The sequence below is a fragment of the Quercus lobata genome, chromosome 2, assembly GCF_001633185.2.
Source record: "Quercus lobata isolate SW786 chromosome 2, ValleyOak3.0 Primary Assembly, whole genome shotgun sequence".
Lineage (NCBI taxonomy): Eukaryota > Viridiplantae > Streptophyta > Magnoliopsida > Fagales > Fagaceae > Quercus > Quercus lobata.
This window is the reverse complement of record NC_044905.1, coordinates 73,406,022-73,426,537: the sequence shown is the minus strand read 5'-3', so window position 1 is coordinate 73,426,537 and position 20,516 is coordinate 73,406,022. Positions and strand designations below refer to the sequence as shown.

The following is a 20,516-nucleotide window of genomic DNA, read 5'->3' as shown; positions in this document are numbered from 1 at the left end:
CTATAGTAAATGTTGAAACTCTCTTAAAAAAAAAAATTATTGAAAGCCTAGAGTTATTTAACCGACTTCTCCTGTTCATCCCTAAAGCACCATGGACTCGCTGTATCCATACGCACATTTGAATAAATATTCATCGCCATAATTAAGGTCTCAGTTGACAGAGAGTTATGTATGTGGTCCCGTCCATGACCGCTGGCTGAACCAATTTTTGGGGCTTTAAAAATACAAGTTAAAAGTTACAAGAAATTTACCAAAGGGAATTTCCACGAACTCACTGAGAAATTATGAACCGAACAACATATAGATACAACTTTTATATGCGACAAAATTGGAAGCCAGTCAATTCATTTTGCGACACAACGGTTACGTAAAAGCCTTTGCTTGAGAGAGTTTACTATTTCTATACATATCTTAAATCTCATCATTATTTTGCACTTGTAATAATAATAATAATAATAAGATAACGTCACGTCAAAGATTGAGAGACTAACACAAAATAAAGTACATCCCAAGCACGCTAAATGGATATTTGACCATGCTAATTAGTAATTATTAAGTAATTACGTCACACTTACTAGAGTTCAATAGATATGATGATCGAATCTAAGAATATTTATTTTTGATAGCCAAATATATATCGCATGATATAATATTTATTGGTCAGTATAATTTTTTATATTGAGGGATAATCATCCTTTTATGAAAAAGTTTTAAAAGTTGTAATAATTATTCTTTAAATGCACATAATAATTTTATTATAAACTAATCCTAAAAAAATACTTTGTGTGTGTGTAGGCAGCACACATGCACAAAATATTAGGGTATATTTGGTAACTGTTTTTCTCCTTATTATCTATTTCCAAAAACAATTTTCTATTTTTGAACTAAAAAACTTATTTGCAACCAGAAATGGACAGAAAACAAAAACCGTTTTCAAAACTCAATTTGTGAAGGAAATTGAAAATATGCAAAAGACTATTTTCAGTTTCTAATTTTCAAAAGTCAATGAAAATACGCATTTAATTTAATGAATTTGTCTCATTTAATGAGTTAGCATTAGAATTCAAACCTAGTAATAACATATTTTAGTATTTTCTATTTTTTTTCTTCAATTTTTTAAAAAAATTTCAACTAACCAAACGTGTTTTTTATTTCAAAAATACAAGAAAATTGTTTGTTCTTTATATTCCCAAAAACAAGTTTTTGAAAATAGAAAACAAAAACAAGTTTTTGAAAATAGAAAACAAAAACTGTTACCAAACATAACCTTAATCTCTCCCTTTTTTTTTTTTTTAATAGAGACTTTCAACCTATGGCGTCTGCTCCTGATAATAGCTCTTTATTATCAGACCAAATTACCATTCGGTTTTTAGTGTAGGCGGTGATTGAATTCCAGATCTCTTATTCAACCGTCAAAGACTTTACCAGTTAAGCTAACTGGAACCCACATCTCTCCCTCTCTATGATTCCTAAAAAGTAAAAACATAAACATTCCCATTTCAATTCAAAACCTATAATTCTACTTGCCAAATCAAACATATATACATACATGGATACATATATATATATATATATATGTGTGTGTGTGTGTGTGTGTGTGTATGTATGTAAAAGTGCTTTCTTAGTCTTTTATTTTCTTTTGATGTATTTGTTGATTTGCAAAAACAAGCAATGATATTAACTATAAAATCATTATTATTTTAGGACGATTGAGTTCCACAACAAGTGTAGATCTAATTGTATAAGTAAGAATGTAAGATGTTCCAAAGATACAAATTTGAGGTTTTATTTCAATTTCACAACTAAACAAACGAGTAAAATCTTCTAGAAACAATTAGTCAATTTAAACTTCTTCTATTTCTAGTAATATGAATTACCATTTATAACATAGTTTTTCATTCAATGTACCAAGCATACCCTAATTATTTTAAAACAAATCTCATAAGAGTTTGTTCATGAATACATTATTTTATTTGATATCAACTCATGTTAATTGTTGGGCCAAATGATACATTTTGAATCAATTTCGTTTGATTAGGCTTGGTAACTTAAATTCAGTAACTGCTTAAGCTCAATGATTCAACTTGGTCTTTTAGGAATTTAGAGTCTATTTGGATATCGCTTATTGTTGAAAACTAAAAACACTGTAGCAAAATAATTTTTAAATGCATAAATAGTGCCGTGGGACCTAGTTTTAAAGTTATTTTTACTAAAAAAATACTTACGGATCCCGTGAACAGTGCACAGAACCTACTAAAAAACGCACGGACGCAAACGTTGAGCTGAAAATGTTGTATCCAAACTTACACTTAAAGTCCATTTGGGAATAGCTTATTTAGCTGAAATTGAAAACTTTTTTGTTGAAAGTATTGTACATAAAGCTAAAAGGTAGCTGAAATAATAGAATGAGACTCATAAATAATATTAAAAAAAATGTAATGGGACCTATAAATTATAGCAAAAATAAGCTAAATAGTAAAAAAATTGGCTTTTTAAGCCAATGCCAAACACAACTTTAGTCGATTAGGATTTTATTTTCTCATTATTAATTTTTGCATTTCTCAACAAATCCTCTAAAGTGAGGTATTTTTTAGACCACGTACCGTAATCTATGAAGTTAGATTTTACTTCGAACAGGTCACAGCACCATAAATTTCACTTCTTTTTGTTTTTGTTTGTTTTTTTTTAAAAAAACACCATAAAAATTCAGTTCAAACAATTTAAAAACAATAATAAGAGACCAATGTTAGTTTTTTTTTTTAAGAAGAAGAGACCAATGTTGGTTAAAAATTAGTTTCTACTCAAACAGTAAAATTGAGTTTAAACATAAATTTGAGCTTAACTTAATAAAGAGTAATTGAACATAAAACAATTTTTTTTCTCAAATAGTTTACAAGCCTTTTGATTTGAGAGTTGAGACTTGAGACATAAAACTTTCCCCTATGTGGACACGGTGGTTTAGATAAACATTTAATTGTTAAAATCGCGATTTGAATCATAAGATCGCATGATTTTACGATCCCATCTCACCAAAAAGTTTAGAATCGTAAAAATGATAGGATTGTATGTAGGATCGTGTAGGATTGTATGAGATCCTATTGATCCTATCAAACACGTTTTTGGTTTGGGTTTTTTTTTTTTTTTTAGTGGAATTGATTTGGGGTAAGATAATCTAACTAAATTCACAAGCACAATGGGGTATCAGAAGCCCAATAACGAATTGAAGTCCCAAATTTACCCATATGTCAACATAAAATCTCAAAAAACCTACTATACTTAAGTTTAAAGTTTAAAAAAAAAAAAAAAAAAAAAAAACACCTAAAATATTTAGAAACATTCAGCCCTATAGCCATGCCTCCTCAGTCCTTTAAAAAACCCAGCACTTGTCAACCCTCTCAATGACGATGCCGTGAGCCATTGCCCCCTTTAAGCTTTATGCTATTGGGTAATTTGTTTTGATAGTTAATAGTTTATCATTTATTTGTACTTTGATAGCTTGATTCTACATTGTTGTGTTGTGCATATGATTTTGATGAAGCTTTTAAGGTTTTTATTTTTCCATTTTGTTAACTAAATTAAGCAAAATTTGAAAAACTATAAAACAACTAGTTTACCTTAGAATAAGAATTCCCTTTTGGATTACATATTGTTAATTTGTAATCAGCTAGTTTTTATTCGCTAACTAACCTAACTTATTTTGGATTTGGAACTTAGAATTTGGAAAACATTTTCCATGTGTAGATAATATTTTGGTACTTAGTTGTACTGAACTTTTCAGATATATTATGTCAAAAGTTAAATACATTTTGTTTTGTTTGTATGAGGTAACAATGAAGTGCATGCAAATTATATTTTATAATACAAATATTTTTTTTAATGGATGATTTTATATTTTAAGTCATTATTCAACATACAAAGTCATTATCAATTGTTTTTTTATTAAAATCTGAAAATAAGTAGGATCTTATGATCTATAATCCTATTCATCTCCCATAATCCTACGTAGGATCTCGATTTTGACAATCTTACATTTAACATACCGACATGTTTATTTTCTTTGGCTTTCAATTAATGCTTTTATTTATAATTTTTTTTAAAGATTTTTTTAGAGAAAAAAGAAAAAAAAAAAAAAGAGGAAGATATTTAACCAAAAAAAGAAAAAGGAAAAGAGGAAGATAATATTGAATACGACAATTCGGTTGCTAAAAGCTTTTTGATTTTCCAAGTGAGTCGGCTACTGAGTCTGAGCTACTTGTCCGAAAAAGATGTCTGAGCTAATCAGTCTCTTCTCTGCAGCATCTGCTGGAGCTCCCTAGCTTGAGTGCTTATAAATATCAGTACATTTCCAAATTAACATATTAAAAAATTTTAATTTCCAAACTAGCATAACAAAACGGGTAACACTTTCTATTAAAAAAAAAAATAAAACAAAAAGGCTAATTCTAGTTTGCAACTAATTTCGCTCTTACTTTTAACATCTATTTTATATGGCAAATTGTAATTGTTTATGTCTTAGTTTCACATGGATCTAACACTTTTTTTTTTTTCCACTTACAATCAATCACATAGTTGTAAATAATTAAAAATAAATGTGAAATTGGTTGTGGCCCTAAATTTTTTTCTATAAAGAAAATTTATAATAGAAATTGTAGTGAATGCATGTGAAATTTAGTATACTAATTTAAGAATGTTGTGAAATTATAGTGTTATTATTATTTTTTTATTAGCGTTACTCACTCTCTCTCAATTTTCTATGCGCGTTAAACATATTGCCAAAATTGTTTTGCTTCCTCCACGGAATGATTAGTTATGTCCAATAGTAATCTTTAACTTAGTGTGGAAGTAGTAAAAACAAAGTGCTTGTAAAACACTCCAACAAGTGGCTTTTACTTGTTTCTAATACAAATTTAGTAGATTTTGATACATGTGTTTAAAAATATGTATTTTTTATTTTGTTGTTTAAAAATATATGTAAAAATATATATAAGTAAAATGGTTTTACTAATACGTGTCCTTATATGTGTTTGGGTGAATGTACCAAAACACCTCAACCTTTTATACGTGTTTTTCATTTTTCTTATTTAAGCCACAGAGACAGACAGAACCCAAGTTGCTTTGGTTTGGTTTTTAGTAGAAACACAAATGAAAGAAAGATAAAAACTTTGCTTATTTTTTTATAGTAACCGCTCTATCCACGATACCTCCTAAGTTGAGGCCTTATAACAACGGTTATTCAAACGCCCTGTGTTCAATCCCAGAAAACCCATGTGATGTTTTTTCATATTTTAATTTCAAATTAAACCTTAACGTTTAAAAAAAAAAAAAAAAAAAAACATTAGCTTCCCAGAGAAAAAAGAAGACAAAGGCTTAAAGAATAACAATCTTTGTTATTCTTTTTTCATTGTCATTTGGTCCTGAAGAAGAGTAAAAGAACTGATCTTGAGTAAGTTTCTGATGTGGGTTTTCAGCAATTTTGCTTATTGGTGTGTTGGGTATTTGTTATTTTTTGGTTTCATGGTACTTGTTTAATTGTTTTTGTTGCTTGAGTTGTTGAAAATAGTATATATTTTGTGATTGCAGGTGGGAATTGGAGTTGACTCTGAGATGGGTATGTAGTTATTTGGGGGAGATCTGGTTTGGTAAAGAGTAAGGAGAGAGAGATGGAACCCCCAAGGGGGGTTTTGGCTTCAGTGTGGAACTTTATTTGCTTTCTACCTTTCTTCAATGGACTTCTTATTCTGGGAGTCATTAAAGGTATGTTGTCAATTTGTTCCTGGGTTTTGTTTTCTATTGTTGGCTTCATTCTTGTTATGGCCTTTTTTTTCCCCTCAAAACTAATCATGTAGTTATATATGTATTTGCTTCTTATGTTATTTAGGAAAAAGATAGTTTTGAATAAATGAATTAATTAATCTTTTCAGTACTACTACAATACACTGTCCATGTGTAATTCCTGTTTTAATTTATATCTGATGTTTTTTTTTTTTTTTAATTTAGTTTTGCTTCTGTTTGCTTTGTTAGAAGGTGTTCTGGAGTTTAACATTTGAAAATTGATAGACAGAAATGATTGCTTCAGGATTGTGCTTTCTTTCTCCCTCTTTTCATCTTGCGATTAAGCTGCTTCCTGGGTTTCTTAGTTTGATTTCATTGTTATTGCATCATTATTTGCTCCTCATGCTAGACCTGAGTCCTTGCCTGGTTTAGTTTCTCCCCCTTGGAATTTTCTTTAACAGGCCATTTTGATTCATGTCTATATCACCAAGTTTAGATGCTAGTTTTCATGCATCATGTGCAAAACAAATATCTATGCCTTGGGGGTGATGTTTGAATTGTGTATGCAGAGAAATTAGAATAGTCATTTTAGCTAGTCATGTATACAAAGCATTGACTAGTGAATCACAATATATTGCCAGAATGAAGAGTGTGACTTTTAATAAACACCAAATTTTAAATGAAACTTGTTTCAGGTATCATTCTCTGCCCTGTGGTATGCCTTATCATGACAGTTGGAATTTCTGCTATCACAATTGGTCTTTGGCCTGTACATATTGCCTGGACATATTATTGCGTTCTGAGGTGCTTTCATGGTCCCTCCACCTTCCCGTTGTGATTTCCTGATTTATTTATCTATTTTGGTTAATTTTTTTCTCATAGTATTGAATATTGATGTCTTTAATGAGCAGAGCCAAGCGATTAGGACCTGTTTTGAAGCTTGTTCTCTGTATTTCCGTTCTACCTGTGCCCTTGATTTTGTGGCCAGTAGTTGGTATTGTTGGAAGTATCATAGGTGGAGCAGCATATGGCTTTTTTTCACCAATATTTGCTACTTTTGATGCTGTTGGAGTGGGAAAGACTAGAAAATTATACCACTGTTTTTATGTATGTCTTCAATACATGATTTCTCTTCTTTATAAAATTCTCTATTCTCATGTTGCCTGTCACAAGAGACATTCTTTCTTTTACTGTATTTGCAGGATGGAACTAAGGACACTGTTAAAGGGTCCTTTACTATTGTCAGGGATTTTAGGGATGTTTGTTACCATTCCTACTTCTCAGTTATGGATGACCTACGTCTAAAAGGACCTCCAGATGTGAAATATTTTGAGATTAGGTTTTCTCTCTGTCTACCGTCTACATTTGCTTCTTATTTCATTTATATTACTGCTCATAAAACCATAAAATAGAGTAGAGACTATATTATTGAAAACAAATCCTTTATTACAATATGAAGGATTGTAATGATGAACATGGGCTCTTAAGTTCTTATAATTTGCATTTGCTAAACTATTTATAATTTCCATGTGTTAACTTTATTTTCGTGATGGATGGAGTAATCAGAGGTGAGAATATACTTTCCTGTATTTCTTTTTGTTTCAAACTCCATGTTTTCAATCTTGGAAAATGAATTGTATTTGTAGGTCTCTTGAAGTATTTTCTGCTTATTATCTTTGAAAGATTATTTGTGGAGAAAGGACATTTTTCAGCCTCTAGAATATGCTTGATGGTTAAAACTTATATTCTATCCTTTTGGCAATTCAGAGATGTTTGACTTGACGTCAACATCCACAATCAAGTTTGAGAAATTATATCTCATGCTGTAGGTGGAATTAATTGACATTAACACAAGGTGAATTGTCCAATGCATTGGTTAATTGATCCTAGTTAACACACACTACTAGCATGTGGAATTTACACAAAGGGAAGTACTAATTGACTGTACAAGATATGATTGGCAGAAGGGTTGTTAACAGATATATTTATGGTATGATTGTCCACAAGCGCATCATTTAATGGGACAGGCTTTAGTCAAGCTTTTTAAAAAAATAGTATAAATTATCTGATGGTCATGATTAGCCCAGTCATCTTGTTTTATTCACAAAAACCTAGTCTTTTCCTTCCCCATAATATAACAACATGACACTGATGATTGATATTTTTGTTCTTAATCTTGGTAGTTTATCTGGATATGTGAATTAGTGTGCCCATGTTTCCATTGTATACAGAAGTTAAGTTTTGTGGAGTTGTTTCATGCTGAACTTATTTTGTTTTATTAAGGTGTTTTTTTTCTTTGGTGTTAACTTCCTTGCAGATTGCTTTATCTTCCTGGGGCAGTAATTGCTGGAGTTCTTGGATTAGTTGTTGATTTTCCATTAGTCTCATTCATTGCTCTATGCAAAAGCATCTACATGCTCTTTAAGGGGTGGCACCGTTTGTTTCATGACCTTATAGGTCGTGAAGGCCCTTTCTTGGAGACAATATGCGTACCTTTTGCTGGTCTTGCTATCATACTCTGGCCATTGGCTGTTGTTGGGGCAGTGTTAGGCTCCATGGTTGCCAGTATTTTTCTTGGTGCTTATGCAGGGGTGGTTGCTTATCAGGTAAGACTGTATGCTAGATGAGGTAATGTTGTTTTTCAGTTGTATAGTTAATACAGCTTGTTATAAATTGCTGCTTTTTTTCTTTGCTGATGAGCAGATGGAGGTAGCATTCAAATTGAGTTAATTTGTTGTTCACATGTTTGTTTTGTACAAGAATCACACTTACTACTAGAGAATGACACTATCTGATTTTTCTAGTAACTATAATAAATATTCATGGTCAGATTCCATTGTAAACAGAACGAATATTTACTTTGCCTGTTTTCCATGAGGTTTTAACACCTCCAAAAGTGATTGGTGCTATAGTTGATTACCATTTTCTTCAACTGATCATTTTAGTAGATGTTTCAGCTTAAGATTGAAATATATTGCAAGTTATCTCAGATTTTAGCATTTAGTCTGTGTAATCATTTCAAGCAATTGCACCTATGCTATAATCACCAAATTATGATTCTCATGTCAGAGACTTTGAGATCATATGAGATAGCGAGACCTTTTGTCGGTGTCCCGGTTGCATAGATTGCAGGTGACATAAATTGATTGTTTGGTCTTTGGATTACAGGAGTCCTCGTTTTGGTTTGGTCTTTGCTATATTGTTGCAGCGTTGTCCATATATGATGAATATAGCAATGATGTTCTTGACATGCCAGAAGGATCCATCTTTCCTAGGTTTTGTTCAGCACTCTAATTCTCTTTGGTTGTGAAAAGTTTTCATGCACTGTGACTAGATTCTCATAAAATTCTGATATTAACAGGCCTAAGTATCGACATGCACAATTACAGCCCACCTCTCGTACACCTTCTATCTCAAGGCCCAATTCTTTCCGAAATCCTCCTTCCCGCACAACATCAATTAAGAACCCTATGACTGAGTTGAAGCCACTTGAGGTATCTTGTATATATTGCATTTAAAATTAAGGGAATGCTTCTCTCTGGAATGAAGTTCCCCCTATTTGCATGTGTTTGAAATGCGTGACTTAATTGCATAATTCTAATTTTGAAGACACCTAATTTTTTAGCTCATGGTTTAGGTGCTGAATGAAAGTTTTTTCATGTCTCTGTAGCTACTTGATAGCTTATTCAAGGAGTGTCAACGCCTTGCCGAAATAATGCTTTCTGAAGGACTAATAACACTTGAAGACATTGAAGGTGCCAAGTCTAGCAGAGTTATTAGCATTGGGTTACCAGCTTACTGCTTTCTTCAGATGCTCCTGCGCTCTGCAAAAGCCAATGCTGTGGGTTTATTGTTAGGTAGTGCTGCACTTTCCTACATATGTTCCTTTAAAATAAATTATTTTTGTATCATTCTTCTTTTTTATAATTTCCAGCAGTCTTGATGGCTAATAAAGAAATTCCTTTTATAATTGATTGATATAGCTGACGAGGTTACAGAGGTCACTAGCACAAACAGGCCGAAAGATGCCGTCTTTGATTGGTTTCTTAATCCACTTCTTATCCTTAAAGATCAGATTAAAGCTGAGAATCTTTCTGAGGCAGAAGAGGACTATTTCTCCAAGTTAGTTTTGTTGGGTGGAGATCCAGTGAGATTGAAAAACTCAAATATTGGCTCACCACCTGAATCTGAACGTAAACGAGCTGAACTCGATGCATTAGCTCGAAGGTAATAAAGTGAATAATATTTGCAGAACCTTCCTAGTTCCCAGAATTTTTTTTTTCTATTAATGCCCCTTTTAGTTGTGCTTCATTTATCCTTTTTTTTTTTTGGTAAAAAAATAATGATGAAGGCTTCAAGGAATCATCAAATCTATCTCAAGGTATCCGACTTTTAGGCGTCGTTTTGAGGCTCTTGTGAAGACCCTATCCGATAATCTTGTCAAAAAGAATGATCACAGTGGATCAAACAATGGGCCTCAAACAGTTCCAAGATCAAAGAGTGCCTTTGCACGAATGTTTAGCCAGCAATCTTTTAAGTACAAGACGAACAATCACAGTTCTGATCCAGAGTCACAAACAGCAGTGAGAAATGTTGAAATTTTATAATGAGAGATGCTAAATGTAATTTTGGTACCAATCTTAGTATTCTTTTTTCCTTGATTTCCTAATTGGTCATTTTAAGTTGTAACCTTTAGTTATTCTCATATTTGCCGTCTCCATCATGACAGATAAAGAAGCATGTATTTCTATGTTGTACAAAGAAAATGCAATGTAAGAGAAAAAATAGATATGGGTTTTGTTTTCGTTTTCCATTTTCTGAATATCAGTGTGGGTTCCCCCACCCCCCCCAAACAAAAGGCAAAAGTTTATGCATTCGCTCTCCTTTCTCCACTATTTGTACTAACCAACAGACTTATTCCCTTTTTCTACAATTTCCAGTGTATTCGGATTGAAAGCACCATTATGAAGTTCACTAAATTAGCAAATCACAGGATAAGACATAAGCTATTTGTGGCTTTGATAATCAAATTATTACTTGTTCCTAATTTGATCCGTGAACTCATTGTCACACAAGATGAGACACTCGGAAAAAGGGTTCTTTGATTGGTCCATGTCCTTTCAGGTATCTTAATGATCCAGGAAGAAGAACCAAGTTTCTTTAGACAAATTCCGTGACAATGAAATGGGACCTGTCTCTTGTCTGCTGGCTCTTGTTGCCTAATGTTGATGGATTGTGATTGTGAGTTCAATGTAAGCGCATCGAAGGGCAATCTTGTGCTATTTTTTGTTTGCTAGCTAATGACCTAGTTTAGGAAGCAAACTTGAGCCATTTTTTGTTTGCTAGCTGATGACCTAGTTTAGGAATCTAAAAGTAGTCACAAATTTGTGAGGATTTTTATAAGTTTACATTGTAGACGCACAATGTTGTACACATTTGCAAAATGATTGATTTAAAATGTATTGACAAATAATTATTTTGTATTTTCTTTTGTTTAAATATTATTAATATTGAATGGTTACTAGTTTATTTTTCATAGTAAATTCAGTCTTGAATCTTAGTATATTTTTTCTTATTTAAAAAACAAAAAGCAAAAACAAAAACAAAATGGTTCATACTTTAGCCCCCCAAAGCTAAAATCCCAGCTCCGACCTGGGTAAATTTACCATTAATTTTGAAGAATTCATGTTAACTCATACTGTACCATATAATGCCTAGCTATTTGTCAATTTCGTAATGGCTTTTTGTTGCTGATATGTCAGCTGTGTGCTGTTGCTTTCTCAAATTAGGAACTCAAAGTACGTCTGTTTATACTTAAGAAACCTTCTCAGACTTTCCTCAAGGCTACTATATATTACTTATATTATTTTAGAGCTATGGCGGTCACAGCAACAAATACTACTGCTAGAAGCAAGCAGCCTTTGCAATTGATTGGCTTACTTTTGCAGCACATGCATTGCAGTCACATAGTTACCTACTATGCCTTAGGTTTTAACTTCTTTTTTACATAGACCTGTGGCTCTCGGCCAAAAATAGTATCTCATACTTCTCTAAGTCCAAGAGAAGACACTTTAGCTTTAAGTGATGCTATTTGTGCTACAATTTTCATTGTGGTACAAGATTTATTAGTAACTATCTTTAGTTGATAATCAATCTCATTCAATATTAGTAAGAATGCTTTATCATCTATTTTGTTAGTGCTGAATGAAAACACAACTCAAATGAAAAGAGCCCCATTAGAAGGCTGAGTTGCATTTTCATCTCTTTGGTATTCCTCCAAGTCCACCAGGCACAAGGATATTAGACGGGTCTGACGGTTCCCAAAAAATCACATAACATTGCTCAAAATAATCTCCAACATCAGATCTTCCCAGAAAAAGAGAAAAAGAAAACAAGTAAAAAAAAAATGAATAGAAGACTATGGAAGAAAGGTTACAAATCTGCTTCTAGCTTCTGCATCTGCATCTGCTTCTGCTGCTTCTTTATTTGTTGAAAAATTGTGGAAGGAGACTGCTGTTTGTTTGAAAACTGTGGAAGAAATAACAGAGGGAGATAGAGGCGGAGGCTGTACGGGAAAGCTAAAAGAATAGAAGACAAAAAGTCCATAGGATTTGAAGTTTGATTTGAGGAAACGTGTGAACTTTGATCATGATGCTTGGGGAAATGTGTGAGTGGGGGGTTGATTTTCTCGTGAGATCTCATGAGTCATAAGTTTTTTTTCTTCTCTTTTTTATCCAGCACAGCCAGCTCATAAGTTATATTTTATAAAACTTTTTTTGTTATATTTATTTATTATTTTTTGTATATAATGTTTTAAAATCTTTTAAATAACAAGAGAAAATCTAACAAATATCATATTTATGGTAAATTAAGATATATTTGAATCTCTATAAGTACTAATTTAGTTAATATTAAATAATTTTAAGCATTTATTTTAATTATTTTGTATTAAATATTATTAATTTAATACAATTTAATTAAGAGAAAATAGTATTTACAAATGACCCAACTTTTTCCTATAAATTTTTATGTAATTTTTCAATTTTTACTAATTTAATATATTTATTTATATTTTAAATAATTATTAAATTAATTATGATGTCATCACAGTTTGACCTCGGTCTAATTTTAAAAATTTTGAACTTCTCTCTTTTACTGTTCATTGAATTGTTCGGATTTCAAAACTATGAAAATTACAAAGATGAAAATCTTAATAAAGAAATGGGCCAAGCAATGGGTGGAGGCCAACTAACTCCTAAATGGTTCGAATTTTTTTTTTTTTTTTCCAATTTTATATGCACCTTTCATTAACTAAAAACCTTTATTCCCTTGAGAAATTGATTATTTTAGCTTTTTCTAACCGCATTGCAGCTTTGTTTGAATGGGTTTATGTTGGAATATTTATGTGTGAGTAATAATGTAATTAGTTGAGTAGTGAATTTTCACATTGGATATTAATGTGAAAAATGAGTAGTTAATATAATTTAATTAGACTCAAACTTATCAAATTAAGCTTTGAGGTCAAATGGTGTCCTTATCTATCTTATCTATATATTACTAAAAGCTAAAGCGTAGAGTTTAATACTTCTACTCTAACGTTGCGCCACATCAGTTACCACGTCATTCTTTTTTCTTTTTTTTTAAATATGATTTGTCCTACAATTTTAAAATGGTTTTTACAATTTTCAGTCCTATAAATGCAGCCCACTACTTATTTATTTACTTCCACTATCTCCCTATAATAAAATTGTATAATTAATCCAACCCATCTCTTATTTATTTAGTTCCACTATCAAGCCCAACCTAAAGATTTTTTAGTTCATCTTAAGGGAAATAAAAATAAATTAAAAATGTTGAAGCCTTTAGGGTTTTGTGTGAGCCTTTTCAGCTTAAAGGGGAAAAAAAACAAAAAAAACAAAAAAACATTGAAGCCTTCAGGTATTGCATGAGAATAAACAGAGAGTTTGAAATCTACCCACCTTCCTGCTCTACCGTTTCGCAGTAACAACTACCTATCTGATTTCCTTCCTTCCTGTCTTCCTTTCCACATGGTGTATAAATTCTAATAGAACTTGCCTGCTTCGGTTGAGGTATCTGTGATGCTTTGATTGTGGGACTTTGTTCTTCAGGTTTTTGTTTTGCTTTTGCTTTTGCTTTTGCTTTTGATGTTTGATTAAAATTTTAGTTTGTTAATGCAACTGTGGAGGGGTTTTGGGATTGTTGAAGTTGTTTTGGTTTTTTCATTTTTTGAAGGAATGATAGCTTTATCATGCACCAAGATTTTTGTGATGCTTTGGCAGAAATGAGCGCTAGAGCTCAAACTCAACCAGTAATGAATCCAAATTCAAAATCAGACACCAAAATTCAAGCAGTTGATGATCAAGGATGGAGCTACAGCCCCTCATGGCCTTTCGAAAATCTACTTAACAATAAGCCAGGGCCCCCTGCACATATCTGATTCTCTCTCCTTCATCTATTGCCCATCTTGTATTATTTTTTATTTAGCAACCATAATTAATTTGAGTGACAACAAATGTATTACAATATATTAAGAAATAATCATTTCTCATTTGTTCTTAGTTTTTAAATATTGAACCAATGTTATTTTGGATTTTCATGAATTTGTTTTCTATACTTCAACCCCCCTCAATCCAAATCCTGGCTCAGTCTCTACAATTGATTCATCTCCACCAGCACCTGCACCTGCTCAAGCTCAAGCTCAAGCTCAAGCTCGACTAGCTCCTCCACAGTCAATTGGTGTAATATCCTTGGTTTTGCCAATCAAGAGTCCAGGCAAGTAGAACAAGAATTTAGAAAATTTTCAATCTTTTCTGTGTTGAGTTCTGTTAGATGTTTGTTTTGTTTGTTTAAACCAATAACAAATCTATGTTGTCTCTTTCTCTGTTTTGATCTATTTATCACACAGTACAGGTAGGAGAAATGGGTTTTGAGAAAGGAAACCATTATTGATTCTCCTCTCTCCAAAAGTTGTTTTTTTTTTTTTTTATAATTTAAAAAATATAAAAAATTAAAAAGAAGAAAAGCCTAAGTTTCCATATCATATAAGAGTTTTAATGAGCTCCTTTTGTTTTCTGTCATAAAAAAAATAAAAGAATTTATTATTATTATTATTATTTTGCAGAAGAAACAAGTGAAAATGAAATAGTGAAATAGCGTCAGAGCATCATGGTATGGAGATTGATATCGAAGAAATTAAGATGACTGATTCAAGTGAACAAAAGAAATTTGAAATTGAAGAAATTGGTAATGAAGCTTCACAAACAAGACAACCAAATGTTATATAGGTTGAGAATATGCAACTGAAAGCGTCAAGTACTCTAAAACCTCAAAGAGTGTTGTTTGATGTCAATGCAGTTAATCTATATATTTATATATATCTAAAAGTTGAAGCGCAACATTTATGGTTGCTACGCTCCAGTTGAGCCACATCAGTATCTCCGTCATTATTTTTTTTTCTTTCCAATTTTCCTATAATTGTTTTTAACATTTATCTTTTTAATATTTACACTTCTCCAACCTCTCTCTCCCTTAGAGCATTCTCATCAGCTCTCTCATAAAAAATGCCATTTTAACACACCAAAAACTTACTTTATCATTTTAGCACATCATTTTACAATATACCATTTATCAGATGTTCTATTCTTCTATTCTATACATTAAAATAATATTTACATCATATTAAAATAATATATTAACTTCTCTCATCAACAACAGCAACAACGGCACAGCCACCACTGCCGCAACAACGGCCACCAACAATAACCACGGCCACACCAACAACACCGACAGCCACCACAACCACCAAATTACAATATCACTGCCACAACTAACCCACAACCCAGCACATTCACAAACCTCAAAACTCATCCCAAATCAAACAAACCCAACCTCCAATCCCTCTAGATAAGCCTGAACCTCACAACCTACCGGCAACAACAAAAAAAGCCACCACCACAACCCATGAAAATCAACCAATAGCCACAACAATAAAACCCACGGCAACCAAAAAAAAAAAACCACCATCAGAAAACAAAAGATAAGAAATGTCTCACACTGTGAGAGATCGGCGGCGTGGGGGTGGATGGCACGACAAGCTCGGCAGTGTGGCATGGCATGGCGGATGGTACGGCAAGCTCGACGGCGCAGCGTGGCGTGACGTGGTGGATGGCACGAAGCTCGGCGGCGCGGCGTGACGTGGTGGATGGCACGAAGCTCGGCGGCGCGGCGTGGTGGTCACTGTGGTGAGATCGGCGTGGCTGTGAAAGAGCAACAGAGAGGGCTAGACAGAGATGAGAGTTTGGGTCAGAGTTAGAGAGATCAAAGGTTGAGAGAGATGGGGAATTAGGAAAATCAATTTTAGAAAATTGATCGGTAGTTTTGTTTTTGAGTGATCTTTAGAGAGTTTTTGTGTTTTGTTTGTAAGGGAGACCTTGAGTTTGCATTTGCATTTGAGAATGACTGAGGAAAGAGAGATACGACAGAGATGAGAGTTGAGAAAGAGAACCAGATGGAGAGAGAGAACCAGGCGGAGAGAGAGATATGTCTGGGGAGGAGAGAGAAAAAGTATATAAAATAATAATAAAAATTTTGGCACATTTGTCCGTACTGTCTCAAATATGAGACGGTACTGTAGCCGTGTGTTAAAAATTTTGAGATTTGAGATACCTGATAATGGTTGGTTTTTAGTGTTTGGTGTGTCAAATGCCAAATATTTGGCATTTGACACACCTGATGATAGTGCTCTTACCATTTCATCTCTCCACTACTTCTTCAATCTTTCTTCCTCCTTTACCTTTTTATTTCCCCACTACCCTCTACATTAATATCATTCTTCGTCTTTCCCTTCATTTTCCTTTATTTTTGTCTCTTTTTATTCACACCCTCTTATTATAAATTTGTCACTATCTCTTCTATTTTATGCATAGTTTTCCCTCACACAAAAAAAAAAAAAAAAAAAGGTTCTCTCTCCCTCCCTCTCTCTCTCTCTTTCTCTCTCTCTAAATTTTTGGTGGATTTTTTTTTCTTGCATCTCTACTTTAGGTTGATAATTTTTTATATTCTTTAAAACTCTATTTTGAGTTAATGTGATTTAGTTTTGTTATTTAAATTGTTGTTGTTGTTGCTGTTTTTTTTTTTTTTTTTTTTTTTTTTTTTTTTTTTTTTTTAAATGTTATCCTATTGTGTTCTAAATAATTAAATATAGCATCTAAAAATATAATATTATTCTATTACATAGCATGATTTAGATAATTTAGTATTTATTCTGTTATATAGTATGATTTTTTATAGTGCTCAATTTAGATGTTAAACTATGAGACTTTATTAATTTTTGTTTATTTTTTAATCCTTTGTGGTGGGCAAAGTATTCTTAATAGTTGTATTAGAAGTACTCAATAATGCCATTCATTTAAAGAAAAGTAAAGGTTAGCCAAACGAAAATAATCGGATGAGTGACAAATTTTAACTTTTACAATTTTATTTTAATTATTATTATTTTATAACAATGCATGTATTGAAATTTAATTCGTAGATTTTGATAATAATTATTTATTTGATAATATGCTTTGAGTGGCCGAAATTATAATTTCTACAAAGAAAATAACTTTAATAGATTATCAAAAACAAAATTTTATCCTAATATTGGTTCAATTAGTCATTGTTAAGTTTTATTAATTTTTTTTAGTTTACGTTTTTTTTTTATATTTTGGATTGTTCCTATAATAAATAAAAATATAATTACGAAATACATTACTCATTACTAAATTAGTTTAAATTGTAAAAAAAATTTAATAAAACCACCATAACGTGCAACGCGCGGGATCGTGACTAGTATATTTAAAAACTAAAACGTAGCATTTATTATTGTTATTCTCTTTTTAAGCACATCAATGTAGTATTTTGGTCCATTCAGTCCAATTTGATCCACTTCGGTCGGTCCTTAATTTCGTTTTGCTTCGGTCATATTCAGTCCATTCGGTCATATCATTACACTTCGGTCTAATCCAATTCACTTTAGTCTATTCGGTCCATGTCAATTTAAATCAGTCCACCTTGGACTATTTGGGCCTTAAATTGATTCTTTTTGTAGATTAATATAACATGTTACTTATATTCCATGGAATAAGGGTGGGTGTGTGTGTATATATATATTAATATTCTTAGATATGTTCAAATTAGTTAACTAATTATGATATATTTAAGAATAATTCATTTTTAATAACATTTTCTCCATTTATATAAAAAAATAATATAATTATATAATTTAAATCTTTTTAATAAATTAAAATTTTCATTGTATTTTTGTTGATTTTTATTAAATGCAAAATACATTATACGTTCCATTACATAAAATTTATAAAAATATAAAATATTATTAAATAATACATGCACTATTTTAATCACAAATTTTACATTATATTCTTATAAAACAATCATATTATATTTGTATTGGTAACTTCCTGAAGTCTCCTTAACTTGTTATCCTTTTATATATCACATTTTTCAAGATATAATTATAAAGCAAAGCACATGAAAAATTAAAGAAAAGACAGATTCCATCATCAGAGGTCTAAACAAATCCCACGTTAGATTTACAATAACATCTCTGAACAAAAAAATAACTTAGTCTTATGAAACCCTAAAAATTCAAAAACTGGACAATAGAACTAAATAACTTCCCACCTAGCATAACACTAGGGTGACTATATAACATTAGAAGCAACAAATGACAACACAAACTGAAGAAATTAAGACTAATGCAGAGACTCCAAGTGAAGAAACTGCAACATGGGAACCAGATGATGATTTTCCGCCACCACCAGATGGAGACTCTTCCTCATGTGACATCACTTTTACGATCATCCTCTGACCCTTCTCGCAGTGCCCGGATACTCCACTTATGAAGTAGAAAGGACCCGGCTGATTCAACCTGAAAACTGAATTCCCATTGTTGGAGAAGTAGTTGGGGTGAGAGGAATTGCACCTCTTATACTCTGTCTCATTCACCTCCATAACTGAGTCCTTCCTGTATCTAAAACCTGTGTACAAAAAAGAAAACACAAGCACCAAAATATATAAGAAACACATTGTAGACACAAATATATTTCACAACTTTTTTGCAACCAAAAGAAGTGATGAATTGTTATTGATTTTTACATGGATTATCATTGATAACATTTTACTGTCTACACCACAGTGATTATGAACAAAGTTGTGTATATGGACTTACTGAAAATATAAACATCAAACTAGTTAACACGTGTATAATATATGAATGCATGTTTGAAGTGCAATAGACCCAATACTTTTTCACAACTTTTTCATACCTTAGCAAATTGTTGTTGATTTCACATGAGATCATCATTGATACCACTTTTTGTTTACCGTTCTTTTTTTTCTTTTTCTTTTTTTGGAAAAAAGTTGTGTTTATATAGACCTACTGAAAACATAAACATCAAACTAGTTAAGTGTAAGTGATTGTGAGTGCATGTGATTGTGAATGCATGTTTGTGTATACTTACGGACAGTGTCACCAACTTGGAAGCGGTTTTCTGAGGCCCAGTCATTGTAGATTTTGCTGTCATTGGCTGGTGGGACTACCCAACCATGGGTGCCTCCAACTTCGAACTCAAAGGAAGAGACTGAGAAATTGTGAAGAGAGCAGAATACGGTAAACAAGAACACAATTAGAACTGTGGTGGAACTCTTGGAGAAAGAAGCCATTGGAAGCTTTTGCAAAGGCTCTCAGAAGAGACTAGGATATATGCTAAAGGAAGAGATCAGTTGAGTGGAAACACGGAGTTTTGAGGGTGTGATATGCGAGTAATAATAGTGGGAGTTTGTGATATTATTGGCTTATAATAAGGGGAATCCGCCAGAGAGCGTGGGTGTGAAGTAGTGCTTGAGATGAGTCAGTTACAGGGGAGAGTGGATGGACATGAAGGTAGTGGGAGAGGTTTTGGCTATTTCTTTGACTTGGTCAGTCAGTTCGTCTAATCGATATTCAAAAACTAGTAATTCTGAAGCGGAAATGTTTTCCCACGTTGCCAACAATCACGGATAATGGGTCAGTTGGTCTAATCATTTGGATGAAACCCTTATTTTTTTTCTTTTTCTTTTTCAATGGTAATTTGATAGTTATAATATGAGGAAAAAAGGATTTAAAAATTAATTTTTAGAGGATTTAAAAAGCTACTTATAATTTCAATAAAATGTAAAAAATATCCCTAATTTAATTAGATAATTCTTATTCTTAAAAAATAAAAAAAAATAAAGTTAAAATTGTAATTCAACAAAATTAAAAAACTATTAGATAATTTTTTTTTCTAAATATTAGCACACTCTCTATTTTAATATATCTTTCAAGCATGTTTAATACATTTTAAAAAAAAAAAAAAATTAGCATACGTTAAATCTAGCCGTTTACTTATTTTCAAATCTTAAATTTTAGTTTCTTAAAAATTCATTCATGTGTAATCTCACTAAAAATAGATAAATTTAAATTGAAAAACTACATTAAACTCAAAATAATAATAAAAAAGAGTCTCATCGCATATTCGGAGCGCATATAATGAAACTAGTTTTCATTAAAAATACCAAAAGGTTATTGCACTACAAAAATCTTGGCACTTGAAGAATGAACTTTTTTTTTTATAGGACTTTTATTTTTAGAAAATTGTCAATGAAATTTTATTCAGATAGCAAATAAATCGGTGTTAACAAAA

General features: G+C 31.8%; 2 protein-coding genes across 2 annotated transcripts; one reads left to right on the top strand and one right to left on the bottom strand.

The window, feature by feature from the left end:
* Positions 1-5,105: 5,105 nt before the first annotated feature.
* Positions 5,106-10,664, top strand: LOC115976536 (uncharacterized membrane protein At3g27390). Its single transcript, XM_031097860.1, has 11 exons — positions 5,106-5,443; positions 5,581-5,754; positions 6,468-6,576; positions 6,684-6,879; positions 6,975-7,111; positions 8,090-8,378; positions 8,941-9,047; positions 9,134-9,266; positions 9,443-9,629; positions 9,756-9,999; positions 10,124-10,664. Exons 2-11 carry the CDS (start codon positions 5,661-5,663, stop codon positions 10,377-10,379), a joined length of 1,752 nt encoding a protein of 583 aa, XP_030953720.1. The 5' UTR covers positions 5,106-5,443; positions 5,581-5,660; the 3' UTR covers positions 10,380-10,664.
* A 7,698-nt stretch (positions 10,665-18,362) lies between these two features.
* Positions 18,363-19,616, bottom strand: LOC115978340 (mavicyanin). The gene is made up of 2 exons (XM_031100364.1): positions 19,314-19,616; positions 18,363-18,830 (listed from the first exon to the last, which is right to left on the bottom strand). Exons 1-2 carry the CDS (start codon positions 19,513-19,515, stop codon positions 18,505-18,507), a joined length of 528 nt encoding a protein of 175 aa, XP_030956224.1. The 5' UTR covers positions 19,516-19,616; the 3' UTR covers positions 18,363-18,504.
* Between the last annotated feature and the right edge of the window lie 900 nt (positions 19,617-20,516).

Bases quoted from the DNA above. Each gene is read 5' to 3' on its own strand.
- LOC115976536 (XM_031097860.1), top strand. From the start codon at position 5,661: ATGGAACCCCCAAGGGGGGTTTTGGCTTCAGTGTGGAACTTTATTTGC. The intron at 6,577-6,683 runs GTGCTTTCATGG...TTTAATGAGCAG, and splicing joins ACATATTATTGCGTTCTGAG to AGCCAAGCGATTAGGACCTG. The intron at 9,267-9,442 runs GTATCTTGTATA...ATGTCTCTGTAG, and splicing joins CTGAGTTGAAGCCACTTGAG to CTACTTGATAGCTTATTCAA.
- LOC115978340 (XM_031100364.1), bottom strand. From the start codon at position 19,515: ATGGCTTCTTTCTCCAAGAGTTCCACCACAGTTCTAATTGTGTTCTTG. The intron at 18,831-19,313 runs GTAAGTATACAC...TTTTGTACACAG, and splicing joins CCAAGTTGGTGACACTGTCC to GTTTTAGATACAGGAAGGAC.